A 25480-nucleotide genomic window follows, 5' to 3' on the forward strand; every position below is an offset into this window, starting at 1 on the left:
TTTAACTGTCATGGCTTCCTCCAAAAGAATTCTGGGAGCTGTTGCTCGGCAAGGGTCTTTTGTGTCCCTCGTGGGAGTTCCCAAGATGTTCAGGGGAAAAGGAAATGGCCATGAAACCAATTTAAGGATGGAAATCCATATTTTTGGAGACACAGAGCTGGCACTGAAAGTGGCTTCCTCATAACCCTCTGTAACGTTTACTAATAAAATAAAACATAGCAATAATGAATTGCTCGTGCTTTTTGTGTGCAGACCTGACTGTTCAGGGAAAATGGAAAAATCTGTCAGTTTCAGTTCTTTCCATTTCTGATTCTTCCAATCTTAAATTCAGTTTCCACATTTCTGCCTTTTAGTGTGAATTTTTCCTGATAAACACATTTTTATCTGCAGCTTTGAAAGAGGTATACATTTTTGCAAGCTTTTTGCTAATTAAATGCAATTTTGCATGTTATTTTTCACTCGTATATTCATTTTTACACGCAGTTTCCCCTAAAATGTGCACTTTTTTCAACATTGAATAGCTGGAGAATAGCATCAGAAAATCCGGATAAATGTGAATTTTAAAGGATGGCTGTGTTTCAGTTCTCGTATTGTTTCAGAAAGTGAGAATTTAATAGATTTGCCTGTAAATGCGAACTGAATCAACTTTCTCTCCCATCCTTACTGCTCATGTGTTTGAATGTGCATTTCACACAGCCCTCTTTACCCCTCTTTCTATATATTAATATAGCATAATATAAGGTAAACATTCAAAATGCAGAAACCAGACCCACAACCTATAGTACAGAATTCACCTTACGTGGCTCTTTAAGCCTAGATCTAGCATGTCTAGAGAGCCAATTATGCTTTTCTTTTCTTCTCTAGTCCAGCCAAAGGCTAAATCCTAAGACCTAAATATAATGTTCTATTTGTGGACAGCACATTCTGTGCGACAGTTTGTGTTAATCTGTTCTTAACCTGCAGTTTATATAGTTTATCCAGGCGTTAAGGCCTTTCAAGATGCTGAATAACTTCGCCTTAGGTAGCCTTGAGGAAGAAGCAGCACAGGAGAATGTTAGCAGGTTCTGTTTTTACTTTTCTGGTGTGTGTGTGTGTGTGTGTGTGAGAGAGAGAGAGAGAGAGAGAGAGAGAGAGAGAGAGAAGAAAGAAAGAAAGAAAGAAAGAAAGAAAGAAAGAAAGAAAGAAACATAACGAATGCTATTTATTTTTTTATTTTCTTTAAAGTACCAGAAAAGTCACAGAACAATCTACTCAGAAATAAGTCCTATTGAGTTCAATGGCGTTTACTCCCAATTAAATGGGTATAGTACTGCAGCCAAAATATAACACAATTTGGGGCTCTATCCTTGGTAAGAGGAAGAGAAGAGTGGTAGCTCAGTCAGTAGACTAGAGCATGAAACTCTTAATCTCAAAGTCATATGTTTGAGACCCACATTGGGCAAAAGATTCCTTAAACTCCACAGTTTTATGATTCTATGAAAGAGATTGTAAAGTATGAAATACTTTCGGACAGCGATGGGTGTCTGGCAAGCTGTGCGCCAGATATGGCCTCCAAAGCAATTAACCAATCCCTTTGTTCAGGTGGTAGCCCAAAGCATTGTTCAGAAAGGTTCATTTAATTTTGAATGCAAAATGTACGTAATACATAAATGTGCATATTCATATGTAATGCTGTGCTGGAGTATAAGTGCTCGGCAGCTGTGACTCCCTTATTGTTGATGATGCAAACATCTTTCAGACGCCCAAGCACTCGCCAAAGGTTCAGTTTGTAGCTGGGACAAAGTGTTTGGACCAACACTTTTTGCAAACTTCAGTCTAGAAAATGCCGTTCTAAAGAGTGGATCAATCTTTGAGGAAGGAACTTTGCCACTTATGCAAAAGCTGCAGCTAAGCGCATCTAGTTACTGGGATAGATCAGTTGGTGGAGCATGAGATTCCTAATCTCAGGGTCATGGGTTTGAACCCTATGTTGGGCAAAAGATTCCTGCACTGCAGGGGGTTAGATTGTTAGGATACGGTTCTGTTCCACCTTTAGAACAGGCATGTGGAGTTGTTGTATGTCACATGTCTGTTTACTTCCAGCACAGTCTGCTGGGAACTTTTGCCTATGCTGTTTGCTTGGACATGAAGGGAAGCAGACATGTTTTTCCATTGCTCTGTAAATATGCTTACATATGCCTCTGTACGCTACTTCTGTTGCAAAGAGTTCTTATCTCTGCTGGCAATGCGCTCTATGTGGGGCTACTTTTGAAGGTGACCCGGAAACTACAACTAATCCAAAATGCGGCAGCTAGACTGGTGACTGTGAGCGGCCACCGAGACCACATAACACCAGTCTTGAAAGACATACACTGGCTCCCAGTACGTTTCCGAGCACAATTCAAAGTGTTGGTGCTGACCTTTAAAGGAGCGTCTCCACCTCCATCGTTCTGCCCAGACACTGAGGTCCAGTGCCGAGGGCCTTCTGGTGGCTACCTCGCTGCGAGAATCCAAGTTACAGGGAACCAGGCGGAGGGCCTTCTCGGTAGTGGCACCCGCCCTGTGGAACGCCCTCCCACCAGATGTCAAAGAGAAAAATAACTACCAAACATTTAGAAGACATCTAAAGGCAGCTCTGTTTAGAGAAGTTTTTAATGTGTGATATTTTAGTGTTTTTTGGTTTCTATGGAAGCCGCCCAGAGTGGCTGGGGAAACCCAGCCAGATGGGTGAGGTAATAATATATTATTATTATTATTATTATTATTATTATTATTATTATTAATAATCATCATCATCATCATCATCATGGCCACTTCCAATTCTACAAGCCTGTGATTCTATAAAATGATAAAGTATCAACTTTGCATACAGAAGCTCTCTGGTTCAATCCCTGACTCCCCCAGGTAAGATACTTCTGCCTGAAACCCCGCAGAGCCACAGCCATACAGTGTCAATCGCTGGGACCACCGGTATGCAAAGCATTGACCTTTCCACATGGGCTCCCTAGTGGATATCACTCTGATTCTGCAAGGCAATCCTTATGCTCTTAATCTTGCATAGAGCTGAGGATTTCAGCGTGGCGGATGAGAGCGCAACATTTCCATGAACTGCAGCGAGCGAGGATAGCGAGTTTAAAGGAACTTTCCCCCAGCCCTGATACCCTCTGCCCTCTTCAAAACAGAAGGGAGTTTTAAGCTCCAGCTGGTCGGGCATCATTTCCTCCAGCTGTTATTGCTAGAACATAATATTCTCACATTGCCATCTGCGGAGTCCCCCCGTTCTTCCTGTGCATGTTCCCTCTTTCTACAGCTTAAGGATCATTATTCAAAACCATCCTCATTTAAACAAATGAACGTTCAACCTTCGTTAATGCAGCTTTGTTTTAACTGCTTGATCCTCCTGCTACAGTCTTTTTTTTTTAAAGAGTAACACACATAAAACACAGAACAAAACTGGCACTTTTTAATCACTTCCCTGTATTGCTATGGCTTTCACGTGTTCTCTTTTTTCTAATCCGCTCGGAACATTTCGCTTTCCCTAATTTTTGTTGGCATTTCCCCAAAATACACACATGGATGAGAACCCATAGGAAGGCTCCTACTGATCCTGTTTGCAATTCGCAAATGATGCCCTGCTATTGCCTGCTATTATATAATTGGGAAGGAAAAAGGAGGTCCTTTGTGTATTCCTTTGTGCAAAATGTACAATGGAACCAACTACACAGAATGCATCATATAAAGTGTCTCACATGAAACCCAAGTACAGCGTCCCTAAGTATATCCATTTCATATCAGACAGGAGCCTTCTCTGTTTTTCTTTTTGGTGCCGTCTAAAGAAGTTCCTCTTTCAACAAGCCTTCTTCTAAAAAAAAATTCCCCATTGGTAGCAGTGATTTTATGATATGTGTAGTTGTCTAAAACTGTTTATAGTTTAGCTATTTCTTAAATAGTTTTTATACGCAATTGTTTTAAACTGCTTTCATACATATACCTGTTTTATATAATGTCAGTCTATCATAAAGACGCCTCTTAGAAAGTGATCCATGAATGAAATAATATATAAATACATACGCAATGTCTACCAGATAGTTGCTATCAATACTTAATGACAGTCTCAGAGAACTCTAAAAGGTAGCCTTTCTCTTGAAGAAGCCATGCTGATTCTTTTCTAGCAAGACTTGTTCTTCTCTGTCCTTCAGCTTTCTGTCTTTAATTATGCTTTCCAGCTTTCGCAGAACAGATGTTAAACTAACCGGCATGCAATTTCTCTACCCTTACCAGATCCCTGAAGTTGCAGACATATATATATATATATATATATTGTTAGGGGATAAGCAATTTATCTGCTGATGGGCTGTATGGAAACTTATGGCATGACAGATGTGTTAGTACTGAAGGCATCATAAGAATCTTTGTTCATCTGAGAGCATGGAAACCTACAAAGTGGTCCCAAGAATGGCTTGGTGGAACATGATACAAAGCACTTTATCTGCTTTCATTTCTCAAAGAGATGGCACACTCTTTGGGCTACATGTACAAAATGAAACAGAGATACCAGCATTGTAAGCTGACATGGGGTCATCCACACTCCTTACATTTTGCAGGTTTTCTCGGTGGTACATTAGTGAAGTTCTTTGCTGAGATGGAGAGCATTGATTGGGATTAAAGTTCATCATGGAGGTGCTGCGCAAGGTATATTTTTAACGTGTCAGACCACTGCTTTTCACATTTCCTCCAAGGTTTTATATATGGCTCTATCCTGCTCTTCAGCTGCATTGGAAACTAATTGGGTCTCTTGGCACACAGCTCTGTGTGGCTCCGCTGCCTTCTTGCTCATTATAAATTCTGCAGGTGCTTTTTAAAGAACACTCAGGTGATCAGGGCAGCAAGTCACACGGGAATACCATGGTTTCCATTGAAAGAGCTTAAGACCTTGCTAGCACCTGGGTCTTCCAGGGCCACTTCAAATTTGCCAAGCTGGCAAATCGTTAGCTAGAGCAAAGGAGCATTACTTGTAATGTGTGGGGTGGGGAAAAATCTAACTGTGCTTCTCCTATATAAGAAGGGCAAGCTATCCCTCCCTGTGTGACACCAGCCATAAGAACATAAGCTGAGTGCTTCTGGATTAGACGCGGGTGGCACTGTGGGCTAAATCACAGAGCCTAGGGCTTGCTGACCAAAAGGTCAGCTGTTCGAATCCCTGTGACAGGGTGAGCTCCCGTTGCTTGGTCCCAGCTCCTGCCCACCTAGCAGTTTGAAAGCACATCAAAGTGCAAGTAGATAAATAGGTACCGCTCTGGTGGGAAGGTAAACGGCGTTTCTGTGCGCTGCTCTGGTTTGCCAGAAGTGGCTTAGTCATGTTGGCCACATGACCCAGAAGCTGTACGCCAGCTCTCTTGGCCAGTAAAGTGAGATGAGCACCACAACCCCAGAGTCGTCCGCGACTGGAGCTAATGGTCGGGGTCCCTTTACCTTTAGATCTAGTCCAGACTCCTAATGCAAACAATGGCTATCTGCATATCTGTGGGTAGCCCCTAGGGACAAGAAAGCAAAAGCCCTTCACTGTTGTTGCTCTTCAGCAATTATTATTATTATTATTATTATTATTATTATTATTATTATTATTAAATATCACATCCTTCCTCTTAAAGGATCCCAGGGAGCCAAACACATCAGAACTATTAAAAACACATTCTAAAAAAAGTTTTTAAACGACCACATTCTCTCAGCCAATGATTCCAGGATTGCCAGGAACGGCAGGTTTCAGACATTAAATGCCTGTGTAAATAGGAATGTTTTAAAATTTCTCCTGTAATATAACAGTAAGTAAGACAGAGGTGGGACGTGGGTGGCGCTGTGGGTTAAACCACAGAGCCTAGGACTTGCTGATCAGAAGGTCAGCGGTTCGAATCCCCGCAACAGGGTGAGCTCCCGTTGCTTGGTCCTTGCTCCTGCCAACCTAGCAGTTCGAAAGCACGTCAAAGTGCAAGTAGATAAATAGGTACCACTCCAGTGGGAAGGTAAACGGCATTTCCATGTGCTGCTCTGGTTCTCCAGAAGCGGCTTAGTCATGCTGGCCACATGACCCGGAAGCTGTACACCGGCTCCCTCGTCCAATAAAGTGAGATGAGCACCGCAACCCCAGAGTCGTCCACAACTGGACCTAATGGTCAGGGGTCCTTTTACCTTTACCTTTAAGACAGTGGCACTTCACCAGCAAGGGCGTTCCACAAATGGGGAACTGGCACTGAGAAGACATTACTTTCCTTTATTATTTTATTATACATTTATTCCATTTGTATACCCCCTTTATCTTCCAATGAGCTCAAGGTGGTGTACATGCCCCCCCCAATTTCATTCTCATAAATAACTCTGTGAGGTAGGTTAGGTTAGGTAGGATGGTGACAGGCCCAAGGTCACCCAGTGAGTTTCATGACTGAGTGAGGATTTGAACCCTTCTCTCCCAGGCCATAGTCCAGCACTTTAACCATTATGCCACACCGTAGTCACAGATCCATTGATAGATTCATCCTTCACAACAGGAAGAATAAGAAGTGGTCCCCTAGATAATAATAATAATAATAATAATAATAATAATAATAATAATAATAATAATTTATTTATACCCTGCCCATCTGGCTGGGCCTCCCCAGCCACTCTGGGCGGCTTCCATAGAAACCAAAAATACAGTAAAATATCACACGTTAAAAACTTCCCTGAAGATGTCTTCTGAATGTCAGGTAGTTGTTTATCGCTTTGACATCTGCTGGAAGGGCGTTCCACAGGGCGGGCGCCACTATCGAGAAGGCCTGTAGCTTTGCTTTTCGCAATGAGGGAACCACTAGAAGGTCCTCGGCGCTGGACCTCAGTGTCTGGGCAGAACGATGGGGGTGGAGACGCTCCTTCAGGTATACTGGACCGAGGCCATTTAGGGCTTTAAAGGTCAGCACCAACACTTTGAATTGTTCTCCGAAACGTACTGGGAGCCAGTGCAGGTCTTTCAAGACCGGTGTTATATGGTCTCGGCAGCCGCCCCCAGTCACCAGTCTAGCTGCCGCATTCTAGATTAGTTGTAGTTTCTGAGTCACCTTCAAAGGTAGCCCCACATAGAGTGCATTGCAGTAGTCCAAGCGGGAGATAACCAGAGCATGCACCACTCTGGCGAGACAGTCCGCAGGCAGATAGGGTCTCAGCCTACATACCAGATGGAGCTGGTAAACAGCTGCCCTGGACACAGATTTGACCTGCACCTCCTTGGACAGCTGTGAGTCCAAAATGACTCCCAGGCTGCACACCTGGTCCTTCAGGGACACAGTTACCCCATTCAGGACCAGGGAATCCTCCACACCCGCCCGCCTCCTGTCCCCCCAAAACAGTACTTCTGTCTTGTCAGGATTCAACCTCAATCTGTTAGCCACCATCCATCCTCCAACCGCCTCCAGACACTCACACAGGACCTTCACCGCCTTCACTGGTTCTGATTTAAAGGAGTGGTAGGGCTGGGTATCATCCGCATACTGATGAACACCCAGCCCAAACCTCCTGATGATCTCTCCCAGCGGCTGGGATGATTCTTGGGGTTCCTTTCAAGTCTACAATTCTAGGATTCTAGGATTGTTCATTTCCAATCTCATGTAGTCCACCTTTTACACCACAAGGGCACCTAGTGAGCCAAAGCACAGAAGAAAACATTTATGAAAGGCGCAATCCAGCCAGCATTAAGTCCTTTTGAGTTCAGCAAGAGGGAATGAATAGCTTCCCCAATTTCCCCACTGGAATCAACAGGAATGAAACACGCTTAACTTTGTTTACAGCGTGCTTCATTTATTATTATTATTATTATTATTATTATTATTATACATTTATATCCTACTTCCAAGAAACTCAATGTGGTATACATAGTTCTCCTCCTCCCCATTCGAAGAAACAAATAAGTATTAGCTGTCACATTTATACCGCTTTTGGGGAAGTGTATTAAGCAGTTTCGATGAGAAAGTTAATTTCAAGCAATTGCTTAAACCCACCTTTTCTCTTGGTGGCTCAGTTAACTTTAATTTCAAGCAATACACTCTGATTGTGTGGTTCTTTGGAAACTCAGGAAAGGGGCACTGAGGTCCCTGCTCATTTGCCAACATCCCTTCTACGCTAGTGATAGTACAGATGCTGCTTTTATAAAAAGGGAACAGGGCAGAGTACCGTGTTTTGCCTTGTTAAATTTCAAGCCAGCTCCCAAAACAGTCCAGCGATCTTCCTGTCACTGATCCCCATTCCCCATATGTGGGTACAAATACAATTCCCATTTAATGCGCAAGGCATTTGTTTTAGTCAAAACACTCAGACAACAGCAAAATGAACTGCACGGTTTTAATTACTGACTTTTGTGTTTTGGCTCCCTGTGGGCATTTGAACTTCTGCTAAATGACAAAGGCTTGGTGGCCCCACTTCTCTTGCAGTTTGGAGGCACGCAAACGTAGTTAAGATGTCAGGGGTGAAAAAGGAACCTGGTACCCATTTGATAAGCAGAAGACACAACGGAACAGAAAGGCATTGCAGAAACATCCTTGGCATGCACTCTGTCATGATCATAAAACCCAAGCGAGGCTTTATAAAATACACACACTAATCAAATGTAGCGCTCGTTTCTCCAGACACTAAGTACATTTTGTGGAAATAAATTCCATGAAAATCACTGGAACATTCCTATTACGACAACTCCTTCCAAGGAGAGGCCGAGCTAATGCGTTTCAGAGAGAGGTGGCTGATCTCAGGCTCCAGGCGTTATGACCATAAGACGGCCACAATGTTGGTATCTAGAACACTGTCAGCACCTCTCTGCATTGAGGAAGCAGCTGCCTCCAAATGCAGTAACTCCTTCATAATTATTTTTTAAAAATTTGATGTGCTAAAGATTTGTGATATTAAAAGGTATTTCCATTTTGACAGAGATTCATATACACCTAGGCTTTGAGGTAGTGTATCTCTTATTTTTATTTGACATGATTAACATATATATTGATTAACAGAGCAAAAGTCTTGTAAGCAGCTTACGGCAGACACCTAAAATTTTCCTTTGAAAAACCCAATAAAAAACAAAGATCAGAAAAAGGCTACATAAGTACAGTGGTACCTCTGTTTACATACTTAATTCGTTCTGGAGGTCCATTCTTAACCTGAAACTGTTCTTAACCTGAAGCACCACTTTAGCTAATGGGGCCTCCCGCTGCCACTGCGCTGCCGACGCACGATTTCTGTTCTTATCCTGAAGCAAAGTTCTTAACCTGAGGTACTATTTCTGGGTTAGCGGAGTCTGTAACCTGAAGCGTATGTAACTTGAAGTGTATGTAACAGTGGCGTAGCATGGGTTGTCAGCACCCGGGGCAAGGCAAGTAATTTGTGCCCCCTAACCCGTGCATTTTAGGACTTGAGTCTCTTCCACTAGATTAGCGCGCCCCCCCTCAGATGTTGCGCCCGGTGTGGCCGCCCCCCCTGCACCCCCCACGCTACGCCACTGGTATGTAACCCGAGGTAACACAATAGCCTGCTTTTGCTCAAGTCCAACTTGTGCTATCTTTGCCACTCAGTAGCTTACCCCAGTCTTAGACTGTAAAACTCTTGGAACAAATGCTACACATGTTTTAGCTTTGTTATTTTGCAGACTGCTAGTATACATAACAAAAGACATGTTAAAAATAATTATGTCAATGCCACTGAATGGGCAAGGAGCTGTCCAGGGTACTGAGGTTCTTCCGTCGACTACTGGAAATTATCTCCAGTCCCTCTTACAGCTTCTTGATTTTGCCATCCATTCACTATCTATTTTTCCATGTACCGAAAACCTACCCAGAGTGGTGTGGCTAGCATGGTGCCCCTCAGATGCTGTAGGAATCCACCATCTCCCATTAGCCCTGGCCAGAATGCACAATAGAGTTGACTACTTTTAGGCTGGGATATTGGGTCAGTGTCCAAGGTGACATAAGTTCAAATCCCAACTCATCCAGAAATGCTTACTGTCTATGTTCAACCCACCTCATGGGGCTTCTGCAAGGCTGATGGCTGAAGAATTGATGCTTTTGAATTATGGTGCTGGAGTAGACTCTTGAGAGTCCCATGGACTGCAAGAAGATCAAACCTCTCCATTCTTAAGGAAATCAGCCCTGAGTGCTCACTGGAAGGACAGATCCTGAAGCTGAGGCTCCAATACTTTGGCCACCTCATGAGAAGAGAAGACTCCCTGGAAAAGACCCTGATCTTGGGAAAGATGGAGGGCACAAGGGGATGACTGAGGACGAGATGGTTGCACAGTGTTCTCCAAGCTACCAGCATGAGTTTGACCAAACTGTGGGAGGCAGTAGAAGACAGGAGTGCCTGGCGTGCTCTGGTCCATGGGGTCACGAAGAGTCGGACACGACTAAACGACTAAACAACAACAACAAGCCCTGAAAGCTGCATTGAGTTTATTGGAGGAAGGGTGGGCTGAAATTTAAAATATTTGATGGCTAAAAACTTGTATTTTGGGGGTGTGGGGAAGAAGAAGAAGAAGAAGAAGAAGAAGAAGAAGAAGAAGAAGAAGAAGAAGAAGAAGAAGTAGTAGTTTGGATTTGATATCCCGCTTTATCACTACCTGAAGGAGTCTCTCAGAGCAGCTAACATTCTCCTTCCCCTTCCTTCCCCACAACAAACAATCTGTGAGGTGAGTGAGGCTGAGAGACTTCAAAGAAGTGTGACTAGCCCAAGGTCACCCAAAAGCTGCATGTGGAGGAGTGGAGACGTGAACCCGGTTCACCAGATTACGAGTCTACGGCTCTTAACCACTACACCACACTGGCTCCACACTGGGGAGATGAACATAAAAGCTCGTCTTTCTAGGATGCAGAAAATACAAATTTCTAGATCTTCTGCAAATACCACTGCAGAGTATGTATCCGAGATATATCAGCATTATCCTGTGTGAAATAATTCTCATGTCCAAGGACTAACAAGAAACTGGTGCAAATTTCCTTTTCATTTGTAGAAGAGCAGAGACAGTCATTATCATATAGGAATGGTTACAGATAGGTAGCCATGTTGGTCTGCCATAGTCAAAACAAAAAAAATTCCTTCCAGTAGCACCTTAAAGACCAACTAAGTCAGTTCTTGGTATGAGCTTTCGTGTCTCTGAAGAAGTGTGCATGCACACGAAAGCTCATACCAAGAACTGACTTAGTTGGTCTTTAAGGTGCTACTGGAAGGAATTTTTTTCATATAGGAATGATTATTGAAACAAACTGAACAATAAATTAATCCGGAATTCATTTACACTGACTCTACCAGGCTCAACTACCTCCACTCATTACTTACTCTCTCTTCGCCTAACACACCTCAGCTTTCTCTGTTTTTCACTCCAAATCCTCAGTCTCCCTTAAATGAACTTAAAGGAGTTTTTCACTGCTTAAGATGTTGATACCACTCTAAAACATCTCTCCCTCAGCATGATAAGGCTTAGGGATAACATAGCACAAGTTAGACCAGCTGCAACAAAAAAAGTTGCATTCTGCCATTCCCATCCACTTCCCACAACAGCTACTTGGATCATCACTCACTCTGAAAATTGGTAATAGAGGAAATGATTCTGCAAAATACTAGTCACCACCACAAAAGAAGCTGGTTCAGTAATAATTTACCATCACATCTATCTTCTCTGTATATCTCCCTCCACCGCCCATGATTAACATGGCATTACTTCTATGCTCATCTATTTTCAGGCAGGTAGAGTCATTTTTTCCCCTTGGTTAGACAGGTATTTTCCTCAATGGGCTCCTTAGTTGCTGCTGGCTTCTTCTTTTGTTTGATCTCCTGCTCTGCAAGCCACCTGTCACTTTTATTAATATTCAAAAGGGTACTAAGGCTAACGATCTTTCTGCTGAAAAGAGATCACAATATAGCCGTTTTTGACATGTTACAAGGTTAATGGTACCAGAGACCTATGACTGTATGGAAAAGAAAGGAACAACCAGGAAAAAACATTTTATTGAAAGAAGCATATCTTTGGCCTTCCCCACATGTGAACATAATACCTGTATTGTGACGGACTTTAGAGAAAAGGAAAGTGAGAGGGAGCATGAAAGAGGTATGTAAAATTATGCATTCTGTGAAGAAAGTGAACAGTGATAAGCCCCTCCCCAATAATACTACAACTTGGGGGACATCCAATCAGTGGCGTAGTATGGGGGGCTACTATTCTAATAAGGGAAGGCATGATTGGCTAAAATTGAGCAAGTCAGTGGATGAAGTTAGCAGATTTCATTATGGGACCTTCTACCTCCCCCTCAACCCCTCTTGGTTTGGGAACTGATTTCCATTACGCAGCAGATGCATTGTACGCATTACTTTGAAAGTGTATCCAATTCTGATGAGCCGCTGGTAATATGAAATCGTTGTTTATCTTAGCCCCAAGGTATTGTATGACATACCTAGGACAGTGGGAGATTATTATTTTTATTTTTTTTAAAAAAAGCACCGCTTCATGCAATGACTCATAATGAAGAGAAATGTTTAAATAACCTAGTACTGAAAGTATTAGCGTTACATGAAAATAGCATATCTATAAATGTGCCATCTGGTTCAGAAGAAGGTATTTTAAAAACAAGTAAGAACTAATACAATTTGCAGCCACTTGATAGAAGGAACTACGCCTGAAAGTGCATTGATGTTCAGTCTTGTGTAGTTTCTCGGATTATGAATGCAACTGAGTGATAAGTAGCTACTGCAAAAGCATGGCAATGAACCAGTAAAAAACCCACACAAACACCACAGTTAATTTGCTAGCTAAACTCCTTGTAACAATGAAGCCGGTGATCCTTCTCCCTCATACCTGCCTCCCTAGACATTCTGGGCCTAAAAGATATTTGACAATGCTACCTCCATCCTTAGGCTCCATCACAAACAGGCACTGGCTGGGGACACACTTTGAGTGCATCAAGCCAAGGCTACGTAGGCATACAGAAAGGTAGCCTTGTGGTTGATACTCAACCGTAGAATTTCATTTCACTGGGAACTTGCCAAAGCTTGAGTATGAGCATCTTCTAGAACAGGTGTAATTTTTTAAATTAAAAAAATCTAGTTTTTGATGGCCTTGGTAAATTGAGGTTGTTTTGATCACTGTGATCAGGGAGTTCATTATCTGAAGACTTTATTCTGGACAAACTCTTCCTGGCAATAGGTATTGGTCCCCATTCTCCAGTGTTTTGGGTGGGAGCTGTGCTGCTTCTGGAAACCCCCAGGATTCAAATCTGGAACCTCAAACTAGTATTATTCCCATTATCTTACAGATTTACCATGTGTGCCCAGTGTCGGATTTACGTATAAGCTCAACAAGCTATAGCTTAGGGCCCCGCTCTCTTGGCCCCCCCCCAAAAATTATGAGTCTTTGTAAATTGTGTTTCTAGAGGAACTTTTGTTATTGCCAAATGCAAATGTGTTTGCATTATTAAGTTTGTTATGAATAAAAATCTTTTTAAGTTAGAGCTTAATAATTATTTCACTAATAATATACTTCTTAATTGTATTTCACTATTAATATACAGTACTTCTTCTTAACTGCATTTCAGTTCAACAATTACTTTGATAAAATACATATTTTGTTATGTGCAAATGGCTTTAGATCCCTATTAGGTCCATAAATTACCATATAGCATATATTCAACACAAAAAACAGCGACAATTTGTTGTTGACAAAGGACAGCTGGACATATAAAGGGCCCCATTACCTTCAGTAGCTTAGGGCCTCATCAAACCTAAATACGGCCCTGCGCATAGCTGTCAACTTTTCCTTTTTCTTGCGAGGAATCCTATTCGGAATAAGGGAATTTCCCTTTAAAAAGAGGAAAAATTGATAGCTCTGGCCCTGCATGTACCATAAAGCCACTTCCGAGCTTGAGAGGAGGTGGGGTTGCTGGCTTCATGCCCTCCCCATGTGTGTGGGGGCTGGCTCACAGCCTCCGTGAGACTAAGGGAATCCTCGGCCGCGTCATCCCCCTTGCCAGCCCATCGGCTGGCTTGGGAGACATGGCCCGTGCTTCTTAGGGCTGGAGCGGCCGAGGATCTTCCTCTTTCTGTGCCTCAGCTGCTCTGGTTTCCCACCCCCCTGCCCTTTAGGCCTGGCTCTTTGACATTGCTATGGACCTCGGTTGGTCGCCGTTGAGGGGCCTGATAGGAATTTTTTCCACTTGGCAAATTGGCTCTGCCACTTGGTTTTTCACCTACCTCATAGCAACTCGTCACAACTTCCTTGGTATTGGTGGTTAGGCATTGGTAAGGGTATTGTTATGTAAATGAGAGGGGGGAGGAAGATCCATCACCTCCCCCAGTTCTAAGGGTAGTCCGGTAAAGGATTCTGGGGGGCGTGGCCCTGTCTGAAGCCTTTGGAGGTGAGGACCCAAGGCACGCCCCCGAGCGGTGACCCCGGGGGAGTTCCTAGTTGTGCATCACAGGACTCCCCCTACTGGTGGTTAACCCTTCCTGGACCCCTACTGGTGTACCGACCTCCCCGCTGCACCAAGGATTCCCTGCCCGAGCTGCTTCAGGTCGTGGCGGATATGCTCCTGGAGACACCTAGCTTGGTTGTCCTGGGGGATTTTAACATCCATGCCGACACGACCTTACAAGGGGCTGCTCGGGACTTCGTGGAAAGCATGGCCTCCATGGGGCTGTCCCTGAATAAGTCTGGCCCAACTCATAGCCACGGACATGCCTTAGACTTGGTGTTTACCTCTACGGATGTTGGTGATCTGACATTAACTAAAAGCGAAACAAAAGAAGTGCCATGGTCAGATCACTTCCTGGTGCAACTGGACTTCTCCGCAACCCTTCCCCTCCGCAGGGAGGTGGGACCGATTCGGATGGTCCGCCCCCGCCACTTAATGGATCCAATTGGCTTCCGGAGAGTGGTAGGGGGTGCTTTATCCCAAGTTGATGGCCTTTCAGCTGATTCCCTGGTGGCACACTGGAATGCGGAGTTAACCAGGGCTATTGACTGTCTGGCTCTGAAGCGCCCTCTCCGATTGCATGGAGCCCGGACAGCCCCGTGGTTTTCCCCGGAGCTGAGGGTGATGAAACAATCGTTGAGACGGCTAGAGCGCCGGTGGCGGAAAACTCATTCTGAATCAGACCAGACACGGGTTAGAGCTCAACGTCGAGCCTACCAAGTGGTAACAGCGACGGCGAAGAGGGCCTTCTTCGCCGCCTCCATTGCATCTGCAGAAAACAGCAGCAGGAGACTTTTTCAGGTGGTTCGCAATCTATCAGAACCACCTGTACCACCGGGGCCTGGTAGGGACCCCAAGATCTCCTGCAATGCTTTTGCAAAGTTTTTTGCAGATAAAATCGCTCAGATTCAGAAGGAGGTAGACTCCACAGTGGGAGCAGGGCCAGGGCGGGAGAGTGCTAGAGTTCTGTCTGGTCCTGTTATATGGGATCAATTCCAATCTGTTACCTCCGAGGATGTGGACAGGCTGCTTGGACGAGTGAAACCGACCACCTGTCTCCTTGATCCTTGCCCATCCTGGCTGATAAAAGTGAGCCGGGAAGGGCTGGGCGATGGGCTTTGCGGGGTGGTGAATGCTTCCCTCTGTGAGGGAGCCTTCCCAGACCCGCTGAAAGAGGCGGTCATTAAACCGCTTCTTAAAAAAACATCTTTAGACCCGGCCAATTTGGCCAACTATCGCCCAGTCTCAAATCTGCCATTCTTGGGCAAGGTGATTGAGTGGGTGGTTGCTGAACAACTCCAAGCACGCCTGGAGGAAACGGACCATTTGGATCCCTTCCAATTGGGATTCAGGCCTCACCATGGGACTGAAACTGCCTTGGTCACGCTGGTTGATGATCTCCGGCGGGCTAGGGACAAAGGTGAGAGCTGTTTACTAGTTCTGCTGGATCTCTCAGTGGCCTTTGACACCATCGACCATAACATCCTTCTGGACCGTCTAGAGGGGCTGGGAGCTGGGGGCACTGTCATACAGTGGTTCCGCTCCTTCCTCCTGGGCCGTGTCCAGAAAGTGGTGGTGGGGGGTGAGTGTTCAGACCCCTGGGCTCTCACTTGTGGGGTGCCTCAGGGTTCTGTCCTCTCCCCCATGCTTTTTAATATCTATATGAAGCCGCTGGGAGAGATCATCAGGGGGTTTGGACTGGGTGTTCATCAGTATGCAGATGACACCCAGCTGTACCTCTCCTTTAAATCAGAACCAGTGAAGGCGGTGAAGGTCCTGTGTGAGTGCCTGGAGGCGGTTGGAGGTTGGATGGCGGCTAACAGATTGAGGTTGAATCCTGACAAGACAGAAGTACTGTTTTTGGGGGACAGGAGGCGGGCAGGTGTGGAGGATTCCCTGGTCCTGAATGGGGTAACTGTGCCCTTGAAGGACCAGGTGCGCAGCCTGGGAGTCATTTTGGACTCACAGCTGTCCATGGAGGCGCAGGTTAACTCTGTGTCCAGGGCAGCTGTCTACCAGCTCCACCTGGTACGCAGGCTAAGACCCTACCTCCCCGCGGACTGCCTCGCCAGAGTGGTGCATGCTCTGGTTATCTCACGCTTGGACTACTGCAACGCGCTCTACGTGGGGCTACCTTTGAAGGTGACCCGGAAACTGCAATTAATCCAGAATGCGGCAGCTAGACTGGTGACTGGGAGTGGCCACCGGGACCACATAACACCGGTTCTGAGAGATCTGCACTGGCTCCCAGTACGTTTCCGAGCACGATTCAAAGTGTTGCTGCTGACCTTTAAAGCCCTAAACGGCCTCGGTCCTGTATACCTGAAGGAGCGTCTCCACCCCCATCGTTCAGCCCGGACACTGAGATCCAGCGCCGAGGGCCTTCTGGCGGTTCCCTCATTGCGAGAAGTGAGGCTACAGGGAACCAGACAGAGGGCCTTCTCGGTAGTGGCGCCCGCCCTGTGGAACGCCCTCCCATCAGATGTCAAAGAGATAAAGAATTACCTGACATTCAGAAGACATCTTAAGGCAGCCCTGTTCAGGGAAGTTTTTAATATGTAATGCTGTACTGTTTTTAACACTGATTGGGAGCCGCCCAGAGTGGCTGGGGAATCTCAGCCAGATGGGCGGGGTATAAATAAATTATTATTATTATTATTATTATTATTATTATTATTATTCAAGCAATCAGGCTGAAGCCGGTTAGACAGTAGGACCAATGCCTAAGCCAATACAACTCATTACCTGTAACCAATAAAGTTGTGGCCAATTTTCGCCCATTAACCTAAAATACTGTGTTGTGTGTTTTATTTCTGATGGGGGGGAGGCGTGAACTCGCCACGCAAACAACCAAAGCAACATGATCCATGACTAAGCAGCTTTCAATCTCCATTAGGAGGACAAGTCTGAGAATGGGATGGAGGTTGGGGGGTGGAGGTGAAGAGGCCAGCAACTTGCAATGTCATGGGGATGGGTGATGTCTACATGCCCTGTTTCACATAATTTCAAGAAGCCATGATGCCCAACACTCAAGGAAAGGGCTGCAGCTCAGTGGTAGAACATCTGCTTTGTATGCTGATAGTCCCGCAACTCACTCCAGCATCTCCAGGTAGGACTAGGAATGTCCCGTCTCAGATCCAGGAGAGCTGCTGCCAGCCAGTGTCTACAGTACTGAGATTGATGGACCAGTGCTATAATGGCCTTGCTATACTTCCAGGGTGGGCAAATCTTGTGTCTTGTGTCTTAAAATACTCCCAATACTTCCAATCCACCCTGGAAGAATGGCAGATGCAAGTGATAGACTATATGGAATTGGCAGAAATGACCGGCAGAATCCGAGACCTGGGAGAAGAATCGGTGGAAGAGGACTAGAAGAAATTCAAAGACTACCTCCAAAAACATTGTAAAATGTTTGAATGCTAAAATGATGTTGGATATAAAGATAATATGGCATCAGTGACATAGTTCAAAGGAATATGCAAAAATGTTTTAAAATGGAAAGGGTGAAAAGACCAGAGTAATATTATGTCAAATTTAAACAAAATGATACAAGGGATTAAGTTATAAAGAACATGTAAAAATGGATTCAAAAAGAAAGGAAAAACCAGAGACATAATAGGGTGAAATGTACAATATTGAATAAGATTTGAAAGAGGGTAAGGAATTGCTGAATTCGATTGTGTAAAGGGGAACACAGAAAAGGGAGATATGAGGAAGTCAGGTAAGAGGGTTATGAAGATAAGTAAGTAAAAAACTAGATTTTCTTTTTTTGTTTTTGCTTTTTCCTTACTTTTTCTGTTTTTTATTGTATTTTTCTGTTTTGTTTGATTGTGAAGTTTTTTATTGTCCTTTTTTTTGTTTGATTGTGATCCTTGTTTTATTATACAAAATTTTAATAAATATCTTTAAAAAATAATAATATAATGGCCTTGCTATAAAGCAGCTGCGAAGTTTCTATGTACTCTCCCCTTTGCTATAGTTCAAATACAATTACAAGGTGAACTCTCTGGGATGCGGCATCTCTGCATATCCCAGTTTACTAGAAGCAATCGATTTCCTTTCTGTTATTAAGCCTCAGCCTCCTCACAATAAAGGAGAATATTTTCGGAGCAGGAAGCAACGTGATTATTTTCCTCATGGGTTCATTTATAGCTCTGATGCCAGAATTTCAAAATGCAGGGCATTTATTACACCATGCCACAGATCCAAGACAGCCCTGACAAAGTCTCCCTTTTTCTTAATGCATTGTCACAAGTAAATTATCTACAAGCTGAAGACATTAGGAAGCAAGAGTCGATTCATTTTCAATTTACCTTTATTGCAGCAAAGCCAATTTTTCTCCCCTAGCTGTGGGGAACGATACGCTTTGCAGTGTGCATTTTGTTGCCAGGGTCAGAATAGCCACTATTTTATTTACATTATCGCACCATGCTTTGAAAGCTCTGGAGCAAGCCTGTTTATATTTTCTTCCTCTCTTTAGAATATAGAAAATATTCTAGTCCCTGTGTGGGAGATCAGATAGAAAGGATCCCCCGGGGTAGGAGGGTGTGGGAAGAAACAGAAGTTCCCAGGTCTACTTTTCTGTAGCTGGATAAAGAATATGAGACAAATGAGAGGGTTTTTATAGCTTCTCCTCTCTCTTGCTTCTTTATTTTTTGTTTTTCTTCTCTTATTTTGACTTTTCAGTGTCTTTTTCTTCTTTTAGGTTAGTTGTTTGGCTTTTAATGTACCTGATGTTGAAAACTTTCAATAAAAACAGTTAACAAAAAAAAATTGTAGAAATTAGAAAACATTTATGGATCACCAATGCTCTCCTATGCATGCCAAGTGCAGATTTTTTTTTTTAGGGGGGGGGTGAAATATACGATGAATTAAAAAGGATGATAGGGATAACTTTTACTAAAAAACCGGAGGCATTTCTATTAACTATTTTAGATAAAGAGATCCCAAAAAATCTGAGGTATTCTTGTATGCAACCGCAGCAGCTCGAATACTTGTGACCAAGGGATGGAAAGATCACGAGGCTCCAAAAATAACAGATTGGCAAATCAAATTACAGGAATTGGTGGAGATGGCTCAATTGACTAGCAAACTCAGAGGAAACTCATCGCAAAAATTTGCAGGAAAATGGGATGGTTATAGAAGAATAAATACAAAAATACAATAATAGTTTTGACTCCGTGCTAGCATTCGGGTGACAAAGGAAGTAAAAGGAGGTGGATGGCAATTAAGGATTTATTATGTTTTCAGAATGCATTGGAAAATTTATATAGGAAGGTTTATTGTTTTGTGTACATTTGATTGTAAGATAAAACATATGCAAAGGGACTTGACAGGAAGTCAAAATTGAAGAAAAGATTTTGTAAGATAAAAGGGGGAAATATTTACTTTCATTATTATCGTGTTTGTGTGTGTGTGTGTCTGTACATATGTGTGTTTTGTATGGAATGTTTGGGAGGAAATGAGACGGTAAGTAACAAATAACAAACTAAATATTGATGTATGTAATTATTATTTCTCAGTTATATTTAGTGGTAGTATGGTTGTAATTTTTTGTAACATAAAATCATTCAATAATTATTATTTTTTAAAGTGCAGCTCTGCACTCAGGGGAGGAAAACCTCATAGTCGGTAACAAATTTTAACAGGGACTCAGCAAAGGCTGAAGGAACCAAACACCCATTGAGTTCTACCAACTGACTGACTCCAATACAAATCAAGGTACACATAGAAGGTTCTCCACAGGGCAATCAAGTAAATCCCATTGAATTCAATCTGTTTGTTGCTATATAATGTCAGGAGCAGGAAAGTTAAACCAAAGAAAATGGTAGGAAGAATCAGGAGGCCCCTTCCTTTGCAGCCATGACTTGAATTCTGTGCTTTTTTAATTGAACTGCCTCACAAAACAACATTCCCTGCATGTAATAACACACACAGCAGCAAGAAAAGTTGACTATAGCTGTTTCCATGATGTGCTATTTTGCTCCCCTGCAGGGAACTTTTGTTGGAGGAACAGCCCAGAACTCTTACCATCTCTTTGGGGTGTAAAATATAGATGAGCTCAGCGCTTGTTGGCTACACTGAGCCATTCCTGTGTCAGCTGGAGTTATTACTAGACAAGTAACACATTCCCTTGTGAACTTTCCCACATTCTCATGCTTCTCACTGGTCCATCTACTTATTGACATATTTATTGCATGAATTTTATATACCGCTTGATTGTAATAAAATCTCAAAGCAGTTTACGAGAAGAATGAAACAATATAAGTGAAAAAGGGCAGCAACTATTTTAAACATTCAGAAAATCATTAAAATCAACAATAAGCTAAATCCAGATGAAAGCACGTGAACATGTCTGGATAGGTTTTGCCTAAACAAAAATCAGCTGCTGAAAAGAGCATTGTTGTTGTTGTTGTTGTTGAATTTATATACCGCTGTATACCCAGAGGTCTCAGGGCGGTTCCCAGAAGAAAATCAAAATATAAAAGCACAAAATACATAATCAAAATAAAAACAACAGCCCAATAACCCAATAACACCCTCCCCCAGTACAGGCAACAACCATTTTAGGCACAATTGCCAACACTCAGGTCCTTTTGGACCTGGAAGAAGACCGAATGGGGGTGGAATGGGGAGAGGCGGGACTTAGGCTGACTCCAGTCATGTGACCTGGAGACCTGACGCTAAGCACTTGTTTTCCTTTTGCCAGACTTAAGCAGAGCAGCAGCCCTGCTGCTGAATGGGGTTTGGATCTGGTGTAACTTTATGCTTGCTTAACTTACACAAACTTGCTTAATGCCAGCTTCCTGTGCACAGGATTGCTCCCTCAAAGAATTAAGAATATTAGATTATTATTTTTTGCGGGTTGGGGGAGCTATTCAGTGTTATGTCTTTAAGCAGGAGGCTGGTGCTAATGGCCTGAATGTTTTTACACTTCCGCTGTGTGTGTTTTTATCCTGTTTTTTGTGTGAGAAACAGAATATCTCCTGAGAACCTGAGTGTTCTGTTTTGTTTTTAAATTCCGAGGTGCCAGATGGCTATGGCTGAGGTTGAAAAGTATATTTATCTTGCATTTTGAATAACTTTTTGTGTTATATTAGCTGTGGCAGCCTTGGAACAAAGTCACCTATTTCATTTCGGAAACTCCAAATTTTTCATCAGGGATCGAAGCACATAATTCTGCTTCTGGCATGTGTACTACTAGCTTCTTCATGAGATAAGCAATGAGTGGGGAAAAGAAGACAAGCCTGAATTATGGGTTTAATATTCTGAATAACAGGGCGATACGTGAATGAATAGACACAATAAGAAAACGAGACAGGGCAGCTTGGTGGGAGCAGCTGGATTAAATGTGGAGTGAGAATGAGAGGAAGACTGCTGTGTAAAAACGGCCTCTCAAAACTCTGCCACTCTGCTTTTGGACAGGGAAATTGTCGGGGCACATTTCACAGAATTTCTCCCGGGGGATTAGACATTGTACAACAGTTTCCAGAACTCACCATTAGCCGTGATTGCAGCACAGCTTCTTTCCTTTCCTCCCTACAATTTGGCTTGTTTGTTCGTTTGTTTTTAGCTCCTTTCCTGTCAGCACTCGCCACTGAAGTTTTCTATTAAAGGGAGCGATATATTGCAATGGAAATGCATTTCTTAGGCGTGCAGAAGAGAAGCTACGTGTTTATTATTATGGTTTTAGTTGCATTTTTATTTTTTTACGAAAGGCAACCTAAAGGAACTTGCAAATATAACACAAACGTTAAAATGAAATATGAAAACCCACCGGTGACACATGCCAAACAATAACAACCAGTTCAAATACATTCCACTCCATTTAAAAAAAGAAGAAGAAAAGGCAATGCCGGAATATCAATTAAAGCATTCATGACAGATGGCCACCCAACTTCTGCTTAAAAACCTCCAAGGAAGAAGAGTCCACAAACTCCAAAGGGAGTCTGTTCCACTGCCGAACAGCTCTTACTGTCAGAAAGTTCTTCCTGATGTTTAGTAAGAATCTCCTTTCTTGTAACTTGAAGTTCAAGTCCTACCCTCCAGAGCAAGAGACATCTTCCTTGTGACATCTCTTGAGATATCTGAAGATGGCTGTCATATTTCTCTCAGACTCCTCTTTCCCAGGCTAAACATACCCAACTCCCTCAACCGTTCTTCATAAGGCTTGGTTTGTAGAACCTTTATCTTCTTGGTCACCCTCCTCTGCACACATTCAAGCTTGTCAATATCCTTCTTAAATGGTGGCACCTAGAACTGGACACAGAACTTCAGGTGTGGTCTGACCAAGGCAGAATAGAGTGGTACTATGACTTCCAAGAAGATCAAACCTATCCATTCTTAAGGAAATCAGCCCTGAGTGCTCACTGGAAGGACAGATCCTGAAGCTGAGGCTCCAATACTTTGGCCACCTCATAAGAAGAGAAGACTCCCTGGAAAAGACCCTGATGTTGGGAAAGATGGAGGGCACAAGGAGAAGAGGACGACAGAGGATGAGATGGTTGGACAGTGTTCTCCAAGCTACCAGCATGAGTTTGACCAAACTGCGGGAGACAGTGGAAGACAGGAGTGCCTGGCGTGCTCTGGTCCATGGGGTCACAAAGAGTCGGACACGACTAAATGACTAAACAACAACATGACTTCCCTTGATTGGGACACTATACTTCTGTAGATGCAGCCTGGATCAAATGAAATTATTAAGCATCCCTATTTGCCATAGAGGAAGAGGCCATTTATTTAGTCACAAACCTGCAGTAAGAATGATCTCATTTCCCCCTGGAAAGCTTCACCCCCCGCCACGCAGTCACTGCAGTCATTGCACCCAGTCACCCCTACATATTACTTTGTTCTTCAATCATAGAAGTGGCCTACGATATTAAGACAAGGGACAGATGATCAAGGTAGTCTTTGAAGCAATACGAAGACCTGTCAAAAGCACCCATCACCAGCAGTCACCCCCTTTAACCCACCTCCTTCAAGTCTCCAAGAGAGAGAGGTGGGGAATGAACAAACTAGTGTCTGCCTCCAGCTAAATAAATAACGCAGGGCAATCCAAATATTGCCCAGCTCAATACCAACAATAGGAATTGTTCCAAATGCCCCAAGCAGACCTGGGAATTTGCACGCCATCATTTCTCTTCAATGGAATGCAAAAAGGCTGTTGCCTGCCAGATTTCTTCTGTCATAGAAAGAGGCTTGGGATTTCAGGTGCCCATCTGAGCCGGAACCAGAACTATGGAGAATGCACATATGATGTCTGTCTGACAGTGCTGTTTATTATTACACTGAATCGGTGGGTTGTGTGTCTGTGTGTCTGTGTGTGTAGGAGGGGAAGGGCTGGAGGAACAGGCAGGCAATGCAAGTTGTCTCACACAGCGACAGCCTCATGTAATGTGCAGTGCTGCATTTGCTTCTTGCTGAGCCCTGACAGCAATGGGACAGCTGAGTGGCAGGTACTGCTGATCATTTTAATAAGGTCTGCCCAGTATATTTCAACTTCATCATTGAGGAGCTTTTGCTCTGCAATGCTTCCTTCTGCAGACAAGGAAAGATTGTCTATTGCTTAGAGTGTCGGACTAGGACCTGGGAGAGACCAGGGATCAAATCCCCCACAGCCATGAAACTCACCGGGTGACCTTGGGCCAGTTACTGTCTCTCAGCCTAATCTACCTCACAGGGTTGTTGTGAGGATGAAACGGGGAGATGGAGGCCATGTATACCACCTTGAGGTGTCATCTGCTCCGCAAAAGAAAAATGATAACCAAGCAGGGAACTCTTGCATGTGTTTCATTATTGCTTTGCAGGCCACAGTGCATGGAGCAATGTCAGCTCCTGAGAAAATCAACACTAATAAACTACTTGCTGTGGGATGCAAATTGGGATTTATAACAATGTAGGTTTATTTTTATTTGTTTTTTTAATGTCAACCACCAAGACCTTGTGAATTGGTGGTCCTTGCCGTATGACTTAAGAAAAAAAGCGTTTGAAAAGCAGAAATATAAGAACATAAGTTTCGACACAAACTCTGAGGCTGAAGTAGAAAAGAAGATGAGCAGAGAGCCTTTGATAACCCTCTTTGGGTTATGTATGCATGTATTAAATTCATATGCCACCCATCATCCATAGATCTCAGGGTGGTTCACAGTGTAAAAATACAATATAAAACCCATGAAACACACAATGAAAATAAGAACAAAGACAAACCAATAAACCCGTCTCCCATTTAAAAAGGTAGTGGATGTCAATCAGCCCAAGGCCTGGCTGAAAAGGAATGTTTTCGCCTGGCACATAAAGCTGCATATTGAAGGTGCCAAGAAAGCCTCTCTGGGGAGAGTATTCCACCAACAAGGAGCCACCACAGAAAAGGCTAGTTCTCATGTTGCCACCCTCTGGACCTCTCATGGAGTAGGCACACTAAGAAGGTACTCAGATGATGATCTGAGGGTCTGGGTAGGTTTATATAGAGAGAGCCAGTTCCTGAGCAGCTGATGTGGTCTTTGGTAGCTACAAAGGTATCCTTTCATCTCCGCTGCCTCAAATCCAATTTAAGCATACAGGAAAAGCATATGGAATAGTACATGGACTACGTACGATTTCACAATGCAGGCGGAGGGGACATGAAGCCACTGTGGTGTAGTGCTTAGAGTGCCGGACTAGGACCTGGGAGAGACCAGGGATGAAATCCCCCACTCAGCCATGAAGCTCACCGGCTGACCTTGGGCCAGTCACTGTCTCTCAGCCTAACCTTCCTCACAGGGTTGTTGCGAAGATGAAACGGGGCGATGGAGGCCATGTGCACCACCTCGAGCTCTTTGGAGGAACATGTGGGTTATAAATGCTATATATCTTATTTAAGTAAATAAATACATGTTCCCACATATCAAAACACCCCTTCCACAAAGAAATCAAGAACAAGGGGCCGGGGGAATCAAGGGGGATTATGAGTGTAATAAATAAAACCTTATCCCTAACATATGGACTTTCCATGTGCAGAATCTAGCTATGTTATCAGAATTAGGGAAAATCTAAATTTCAGC

At 43.6% G+C, this 25480-nt stretch overlaps 1 protein-coding gene across 5 annotated transcripts in view; it reads right to left on the reverse strand.

Annotated features, from left to right (window-relative positions):
- PEX5L (peroxisomal biogenesis factor 5 like) overlaps window positions 1–25480 on the reverse strand; it is a 177951-nt gene that overhangs the window by 88359 nt on the left and 64112 nt on the right. For 2 of the 5 annotated variants that reach the window (XM_083739536.1, XM_083739534.1), the window contains exon 2: window positions 21941–22048. The exons of 2 other annotated variants lie outside the window; for them this stretch is intronic. In XM_083739536.1, the coding sequence (XP_083595662.1) occupies window positions 21941–22048 (108 nt within the window). Of the gene's footprint in view, window positions 1–21940; window positions 22049–25480 lie in introns of those variants that run through there. One more of the 5 variants, XM_083739538.1, reaches the window with a different exon arrangement.

Source organism: Podarcis gaigeae, assembly GCF_964106915.1.
Source record: "Podarcis gaigeae genome assembly, chromosome: 5".
Classification (NCBI taxonomy): Eukaryota; Metazoa; Chordata; class Lepidosauria; order Squamata; family Lacertidae; genus Podarcis; species Podarcis gaigeae.